Source organism: Helianthus annuus, chromosome 14 (assembly GCF_002127325.2).
Source record: "Helianthus annuus cultivar XRQ/B chromosome 14, HanXRQr2.0-SUNRISE, whole genome shotgun sequence".
NCBI classification, from domain to species: domain Eukaryota; kingdom Viridiplantae; phylum Streptophyta; class Magnoliopsida; order Asterales; family Asteraceae; genus Helianthus; species Helianthus annuus.
The window spans coordinates 39,146,642-39,156,315 of record NC_035446.2 but is presented as its reverse complement, the minus strand read 5'-3'; the positions used below and the strand labels follow the sequence as shown (position 1 = coordinate 39,156,315).

The following is a 9,674-nucleotide window of genomic DNA, read 5'->3' as shown; positions in this document are numbered from 1 at the left end:
AAGACATTGTTTTACAAACAACTTATTTTATACAAACTCATTTTTACTTGGTTATTCGTTTAACCTTACATTACTCCTTTACATATCATCTACCTTATTTTCGCTTTTCAAACGTTTTATAAAAGCAAACACTTAAACTGGATTCATGACAAGTTTTCATTAAACATTTTCTTAAACCTAAGTCATGAATCCTATTTTTACAAAACCTATGTACTCGCCGGCATTTTTATGCTGATGTATTTTCACATGTGTTTCAGGTACGATAGTTGATGATATTTGATGATGATATTGATGCATACTCACATAGGATTGGACGAGGCCTTAGTGACCATAAAAGATGCAAGACTAGTTAAATTTTGTTTTACTTCCTTGTTTGTTAAGACATTGTAACTCTTTTAATCAATAAAACAACATTTCAATTTTCCATGTGTTATGAAACAATGATTCTGTTACAACACTCCCCGACGATTCGGCCACATTTTGTTGTTTTACGTGGTCGGGGTGTGACAAAACTTTCGGAGTTCTCTTTCTTTTTTCTTCTTTCATAAACCAGAATCTGAGCTTCTTAAGAATCACCGACTTCAATCCTTCTGTCTCATTCTCTGAATTGCTATCATCGTGCCTCCAGTTATCACCTTCTGGTGCCACATAATCTGACTTCTTTATCTTACCAAACTTCTGTCTATACCTTGGTTCATCCTCTGGCTTCACACCTCTATAGGTATTCAACCTTTTTAGCGTCTCACTATCCATGTGCTCCAATGGAAGCTCATCACTTGGATCCTTCGGCAAGTTAGGAATCTGATTATCTAACAACATTTGTACAAACCTTGGGTACATAACATACTTTTCACCCTTTATGTTATCCAACATGTGGTTAAAGATGACTTGTGATATGTTGTATGGCCGATTGAGCACCAAGCATGCAATGATGTTCATGATGTAGTCCGAAGCTTCATCATAAGCACCTTTTCTATGTGATAGCGCATGAATCACGCAATGAACTAAGTACTTGTAGGGTCTGCAAAACTTAGACTTTATGTACCCTTTGTCATTTATGTACCCTGTGTATCCCATACGCAACCAAAATCCCTTGCATAATCTTTCTGGAATTATAATGGGATCCTCGTCTTTGTCCTACAAATTTAATACTCTCCTTACATCGTCCACTGTGATCTTTACACGCAAATCGACGTCTTTATTCTTTTCGAATTTTGATTTTAACTGCAGAATGTATGGCCTTCTCTTTCTCTACATAGTGTGCAGCATTCCAAAAAGTTCTGACATGAGATCCATAGCATTTATGTCTTTCCATCAATGCTTTGAAAATTCTACTTTCTCTCAAGAATGGTACAGCATCTTTGAATGGCTCGATGTTAGGAAAATCCTCTTCCAAAATGCAGTATATGTTATGTTTTGGGTGTAAATCAGAAGCCCTTGCCTGTACATATTTCAATTTCAGAATATTCAAGCATTTCAAGACATATAGTACATAGTGAAAAATTTTCAAAAACATGAAAAATTTTCTAACACTTTACACTATGTACACTACACACACTGAACAAACTGACGAATGGCCATCCGACCGGATGGTTATCCGTTCGGATGAGTAAGATCTCATAAGCACAATAATTCACATGAGAGATGGTCCGAATGACCATTCAACCGAATAGCAATTAAAGCAGGAAAGCAACATGGTCCGGAAGGTCATCCGACCGAGTGGTAATCTGGATAAAAATGTGTTGTGGCTCGGATGGTCATCCGATCGAATGATCATTCGAGTGAAAATAGTTTAACACACAATGATCATGAAATTGATATGGCTCGGATGGTTATCCGATTGAATGATCATTCGAGCGAAACAGTTTAACTACTCAAAGAAATATTCAAACATGATAGTGTAATGGATCTGATGGTCATCCGATCGGATGATCATCCGATCGAATGAACATTGGAGTAATCATGAAGAATATTTGAACATTAAATACATCAAATCAAAATTTTTCAAGATTTTTCAAAATTGAATCAAAGTTCTCATAAAACTTTCGCGGATAATCAAAACCCTATGTTCAATTTCTACCAAAACTTTCTAAATCGTCCTAGATCTGACACAATGTATGTCGGCTGCCGACACCGTTAAGTCAATCTAAGTTCAATTCTAAGATGTTTTAGATGAAATTAGACCAGTAGAATCCAAAATCTAAGGCCGATGTACAAGTATCTATGATCAATTTCTACAAAATACACCAAATCAAGCCTAGATATAAGTTTATCCACTTTAGGCACCGTCGGCTCAAATAAACATCAAAACCATCAATTAAAAGTTGAGATTTAGATGAACTTACCTTCCCCATAGAGAATCATGCGCAAACCAACAATCCTATGCAAATGATCAGGCAAGAAATTGGCTCAGAAATCAACTTTTATTTGAGAGAACAAGTGTGAGTGTGACGGATAAGGAGTCGATCAAATGAGCTCTATGTGAGTTGATTGTCTTTATATAGGGGGTCATCCACTCGGATGGCCATCCGATCGGATGATCATTCGATCAGCTCATTTTTCAAAAAATTTCTAACTTTTTCAAATTTTTCAAATTTTATCAGTTTTTGTAGGATTGATATTGACGATTTAGTGAGTCAATCAGAGTCAAAATACCACTGTTTGCATGGAGGAAACAAACAAACAGCTTGAATCAGAGAGAAATGAGTTGAAATAGACAGAATATCACTTTAAACATTGTTTCTCATTAATTGATCACTTGAAAATCCGGCAGCAGTTCGGTATAACTTTTCAGGTTCCGTGCCAAAATGAGAAACAACACAACTATATATAGGGGACCTAATTCCGCTTGAAATGACACCTTGTCATTTCGAGTAGAATCACAAGCTTCTGATTTCTCTTGAAATGACAAAGTGTCATTTCATGCGGAATCACTACAAAAACACATAAAACTTACAATTGAGCCCACATACATTACATACTTGACATATCAGACCCCTAGACCCTATACAAGCATGACTGAGACTAAGACGTAGGCTTTAGACATCGTGTACTAATAAACTCCCCCTTGGATACAGCCGGAGTCTTCAGTCTTGGTCTTCGGGTCTTCAGAGCGACTTGAAAGTTTTCTCTCTTGACTTAGGCTTCTTCCTAAGCAAGTTCCTCAGCCTTTCATTCTCTTTCTTCGCTTTCTTAGCTTCTTCAGCTTGTATCTTCATCCACTTTCCTTCCTTCAGCTTTCGTTCTCGTTCAGCTTTCTTTCGTTCTTTCTCCTCTAGCGACCACCATTTTGAATTCCATTTACTTTCAGAATTTGTGCCTTTCTGAAAGCAAATAGTTACGACTTTCTGGAACTGCATCGCTTGCTCTCTGTCTTTAGCTTGGAAGTGGATTTTGTTGATAAACAAACATTCAATATCCTTCGCTGAGCAGTTAACTAACCACATCGGGTCATAAACAAAAATCTCTCGGATTTCGTTCCCTGCTCTGTATGTGATCACAGTTTCTTTTGAGATACAACTATATACCCAGCCCATGAAGCCTTTATAGAATTCCTGCTCCATCTTGGCATTGGAATTTTTTTCATTGATTTCGGCTTTTTCACGTTTAGGATAATCTCTTCATTTCCTGTTTCAGGATTGATTCTTCTAACTCTCTTCGGATAATGAGGCTTCCAATGCTTGAAATCTTTCAGAGCCTCAAACTTTATCAAGCCCCACATGACTATATCATTCTTCCTGACAGAATATCCCAAAGTTCTTACTTTTGATAATTCATCAACATCCCACCATGGAAGGGACATAACATCATGTAATTGTTCAAAGTATTGAACTCCACATTCTCTTCTAGTTGCATACGCATTAACTTGAGGTAGAAAACCCCAACTAATGATATCCCCCAAGGAAATACTTCTGTCTCTTTGATAGAACTTTAAAGGACGCTTGAATTTACGTTCATTGCTTTCCTTGAACCATTTCTTGCATTCTTTTTTCAATGGATCTTTCGTGGTGCCATCAAAGTTTTTATCTTTAAGAATCTCAACAACTTTTCTTCTAAGTTCATCTCTGTTTTCTTCACTAAAGAATTCCATAAGAGTTGGAAATTCTGAAGTATCTTGAGCAACATTCTCTTCATCAGTATAGTCTTCAACCTCAACCCTGTGATACACATCAGCATCTTCTACATACTTATATTCATACTCTAGTTGATGGTTGATGTCGAATGCATTCAGTTCTTCCTCAAAATCGAACTTAAACTCAGCTTCATTCACATTGAACATCTTCAATACTTCATCCAACGTGTAAGTATGCCTTATCTCACCTTCTTCAACATGAGGTTCAGTTCGAAGAATCAATTTTTCAACATTCTGATCTCCTTTATGCTCCCCCTTTCCATCAGCTTCCTCTATTTCTTCATTCGCACCATCATTCATGTAATCATCGACATTCTTTTCTTTTGACGCTTCAGTAGTAGTAATACCTGCACCACCCTGATCATCATCATCATTATCAGAACTGTGACTAGTTGCTGAGAAAACGTCATCAGGATCATCAACTTTCTCCTCATCTTCATCCTCTTAACTATCATCTTCAATTTCACCTTCTGCAGTGATTACGTCATCCAGTAAGATGTCTTCATCAAATATAGCAGATACTGCCGAGATAGGAATAGCATTTTCAACAACTAAGGATGGAACAATTGATCTTTCAGACACTGCAACACTGCCTTCAGCACTCTTGCCATTGTCTTTCATCTGAGCTTCAATCTCTACTTGACGTTTAGCTTTAACTTCCTCAACCTCAATTTCCTCAAATCTTTGTTCTATTGGCTTTCCGAGCATATTCTCAACTACTTTGTTCAACATATAAAATTCATGTTCTTTTAATGCCTTCGCAGCCTCAAGCTCTTTGTTTTTCAATTCAAAGTATTTGTTTTGCTCGTCTCTGCGTGCTTTTTCTTCTTCTAGCTCTGCTATTCTCACCTTCAAATCAAAATGTCTATCTCAGTCTGATCATCTTCAACTTTCTTCATCAAAGATTTGTTTTCAGACTCTAATTTCTTCACACGCATTTCGAGGATATTCTCACGATCAGTCAACCTTTTGTTTTCAGCTACAACAACATCAACTTTCGGTTCTACATTCTTGACTTATGCATTGCTTGCAAAATCAAAGTCTCCAATCTCATGAAGACCCATACTCAAGTTCGGAGGAACGGTTGGAAAACCTTTATACGCCGAAGAACCAGGTGTTGTTTGAACAGGTGGTTGTGTAATTGGTGGTGGAGTTTGGAATATTTGTTCAGATGTTAGTAAGGTTTTTTGTTGTGGTGGTGTAACGGAATGAATTTGTGGTGGTGGTGATTGATGAGGTGGTGAGAGATGTAATGGTGATGGTTGTCTTGTTGGTGTTTGGTGAATTGGTGAATGTATAGGTGATTGATGTGGTGTAGGTTCAGGTGGTGGTGATGGTGGTTTACTTGGTTCTTGGGAAGGTTTCTTTATCTTGATCTTCAAAGGTTTCTTGATCTTCTGAGTTACCTTCTTTATCTTTGGTGAAACAATCCTCCTGCTAACACCAGCTTTCTTTTTACCACCTGAAGGAGGTGTTTGTGAATCAGATACACGTTCAGGAGATCGTATATATACATCATCATCATCCTTCTCCTGTCTTTTTCTCTTTCTTAACAACTTCTCTTTTACAATCTCTTCTTGAATTCTCTTTTCACGCTCTACATGATCAATTTCATCATCAGAAGAACTCGAAGAGCTTGTAGTACTTTTATTAACATCGCCACCTTGTTCATCACCAGCAGATTTTTCTTTATCAATAGCTGCTTTATCTTTCTGAGCATTAAACACCTTGAGTTTCTTCAACAAACTCTGAGAATTAGGTGAAAGACGGACATTAACTTCAATATTAGCTTCAGTTTCTGTTTCATTAGGTTCTACTTCAATCTCAGCTTCTTGTACTGGTTCTTCCACATCAGGCTCATCAATAAGTAAAGTCTTTGCAGCTTTCTTTTGACGTTTCTTGGGCTGTGAAGATGAACCCTCTCCCTTTTGTGTTTTGGGAGTAGCCTTCTTACCTCTCCTCCTCTGCTCTTTCACAAACCAATCATTGCGAGTTGCTTTAAACCCTTCAAGTGCTTCTAACTCATCAGCATAAGCAGCTTCTTTCATCTCCTCTTCATTCCTCCAGTTTTGATGATTAACTGGATCAGGATCAACATAATTCGCATCCTTGATGAATCCGAAAAATTCAGCTACTTTCTTTGGTTCAGGATGGTTTGGATGATATCTTGCTAAGTGCTTCAGAGAATCATTACTCATATGAGATAGTACTAGCAAATCATTGTTTACATCTCTTACAATATCGGGATAAGCATGATCAATCAACATTTGCACAAATCTTGGATAAATCCAAGTCATACTTCCAGAAGTAATGTTCTCGGCCATGTAATGAAACACTATATGAGAAAAATTGTATTTCTTGTTCAGAACCAATGCTGTCACCATATTCATCTGATAATCTCGCATAGCGTCATATCCTCCTTTGCAATGGCTTAAAGCCTGCAACACTGAATGAACAATGAACTTGTAAGGCTTTCGAAACTTAGACTTCAAATAATTTGCGTTGTTCAGTGCACCATCGTAGCCCATTCTCAGCATACAGCCCTTTACCATCCTTTTAGGGAAATTTGTTGGTGAGTTTGCATCATCAGGGAAATTTACTACCTCACGGACAAGCGCCTCTGAAACAATAATTGAATTCTTCTCATCATACTACTTTACAACTGAATGGATCACTTTGTTTGCTTCGTCGTACGTTGCATGCTTCCAGAAACGTTTCACATGTGATCTATACACAAGATGTTGATCCATCAGCGCTTTCTGAATTGGTACTCTTCTCATAAACTCCAGAATGCTACGAAATTCATATAACTTTGTATTCTTTCCCTCGTCAAAGTCACAACAGCTGTTGTGCAACGGATCAAAGATCACATTCGAAGCCTGCAACACAACATACAACAAAGTAATCAAACACTTTGAAAAATTTCAACTTCAAACACCTTTCAAGCGAAATCACTTGAGATAGATTAACATTTCAAGCGAAATAACATGATATATTTGAAGCAAAATCACCAATTCTCATTGAAGCGGAATCACACTTAGTTCAATTGAAGCGGAATAACACACTACACGTTGAAGCAGAATCATGAGGCATTACTGACCATCTGAAGCGGAATCACAAGGTACCATTTGAAGCGGAATCTCATGATTCAAGTGGAATTATGTTTGAACATTCAACAGAATTCAGATGATAAAATTAAACATAAGGGTTTGTTAATCTGTGAATTCCGAACACATGGATGTGTTTTTTATCCATTATAACCCTCTCAATAAACCTAGATCTAAGTTTATTAAACCTGTTCATCGACAAACATACAAAAACCCTAGATCTAAGTCAATCATCACTCAATACATGAATTACAACACAATCCGACAACACTATAATGATTTTTGTTCATTTTAAACCACATTTAAGCCCTAAATCTATGTTATCGATTCAGTTCATGGCCGACACACACAAATCAGGTAAATCTGGGTCAAATTTGGCCAATATCTCACCTTTCCCATGTTACTAGTTGAGTAAACCAACTAATTACAACAAATCTGATAACAAACGAGCAGAATTTTGGCTGGAAATCAAGAGTTATAGGGTTTCGCTTGAAATCGCCGGAGACAGAAACTTGAAGCGGAAACAGATAAATGACTTAAAGTAGAATCAGATGGCTATTTATAGGCCATCTGATTTCGCTTGAAATGGTCATTGAAGCTCTCAAGCAGAATCACTTGTGAAGTGTCTTCAAGCGGAATCAGATTCATATTTTCAAAATTTTTAACTTTTTAACATTTTCTGATTTTTTACCGACACACCCAGTTAACCAAGTCCAATTTAATGACCTTGGTCAACTGTTTAGCCTACCAAGTCCAAATTAATGACCTTGGTTGACCGGATTATGAAGTATGCTGACTTTCTTAAACTGAAATTAGTTCAAATTAATGAACTTTCGAACTTTTCAAACTTTCAAACACTATTTCAATCTTTCAAACATGTAACAGTCACTTTCCATAATCTCCTGCATACCCAAACCTCATTAATCAGACATGTTCTGCACAAGACTTTGATCATCTGTTCCCCAACATCCGTTATCGAAAATAAGATGAAAATTAAATCTTTTTGGTTTTTAGAAACAAATAAGCAGAAATCTGTACATACAATCTTTTTGTGAGCGTGTTAGGGGATCATATCAACTTCCGACAAGACACAAGTACCGTTAAGCTTAATTTTCATACTCAGCTTTAAAAAATTCACCTAGATTGTCGATATACTGATCCATTTTAAATTTTCACAGAATTTTCAACCTGTTCGGGATACGAATTTAGTGTTTTCGGACTTAAACTTTCACATGTGTCCCACCTCAGAATATACTCCCGTATCCAGATCTCAATATTCAGTCTTACAGGTGAGTATACCTAGATGATATCTGTAATGGGGTGAATTGCGAGGCCGTGAGAGCTCAGGTCAGAACTTTCGTTCAGCAGAGAGATGACGGCTCGACTTTGGTGGGTTCCCTTTAGAGAACCTTTTTTACAACAGCACATGATTTGGCATTTTGCAATGTTTCATCATTTTTTATGCTGAGGGGAGGCTTTACAAGTAAAGCATATGCGTAAAGTATTATACGGGGACTAGGTCAGAATTTCCATTCAGCAGAAGTCCCGGGATAATACCCCAGATATCACTAAGCATAAAGACCTAGTATCTCAGAAAGAGGGACCTTTCAAACAAGATTTCGGGGGTTACCCATATATCCTGGAGATGTTCCCCACGTAAAAGCAAGTAATTTTTTTGTTTATATCCCAAACAAATCTACTAATTTTTTAAAAACCTATCGGCACATCGTCAGCGAGACTGCTTAACGCATATTAAACATTACATTTCTTTAGCGTACAGTGTCTGTCTAGCTGATGTACTATCATTTCCCTATTATACATAAACTCTTTTTCAAGTTTTCTATTGTTTTTGGATTTTTCAAATTTTATCATGTTTTTGTATTTTCTGCAAACTTTCTCCCCCTAAAAATAAAAACATATTTTTGTGTTTTTGTTTTTATCGAAAAGCAGAAAAACAAACTGTACAAACAAAGTTGACAACACAACGTAGTTCACATCAGATCGCCGCCCTCCTCGGCTTCACATTCCTCAACCCTCCCAGAACGCAGATTTTTCATCCCATTCAATTTTAAAAGATAATAAAATCTCCTTTTGTTAAATGGTTTTGTATAGAAATCAGCTTTCTGATCATCGGTGTGTATATGTTTGACTCGTATCAACTTCTTCTCGTGACAATCACGGATGAAGTGATGACGGATCTCTATATGTTTCGTTTTAGAATGGTGAACCGGATTTTTAGTTATATTTATCGCTGCATCATTGTCCACGAAGATTGGTGTATCCAAGAATTGAAAACCAAAGTCATGCATTTGCTGTTGGATCCAAAGGATCTGTGAGCAACAGCTGGAGGCTGAAACGTATTCAGCCTCACAAGTAGAAAGCGCCACAGAGGTTTGTTTCTTGCACTGCCAAGTAACGAGTCGAGTTCCGAATAA

At 37.1% G+C, this 9,674-nt stretch overlaps 1 protein-coding gene across 1 annotated transcript; it reads right to left on the bottom strand.

Moving 5' to 3' along the window:
- Positions 1-5,148: 5,148 nt before the first annotated feature.
- LOC110893598 (serine/arginine repetitive matrix protein 1-like) lies at positions 5,149-6,660 on the bottom strand. Its single transcript, XM_022140695.1, has one exon. The coding sequence runs from the start codon at positions 6,658-6,660 to the stop codon at positions 5,149-5,151; it is 1,512 nt and encodes a 503-aa protein (XP_021996387.1).
- Between the last annotated feature and the right edge of the window lie 3,014 nt (positions 6,661-9,674).

What these genes read in the sequence shown, in the direction of transcription:
- LOC110893598 (XM_022140695.1), bottom strand. Translation starts at nt 6,660, where the DNA reads ATGGGCTACGATGGTGCACTGAACAACGCAAATTATTTGAAGTCTAAG.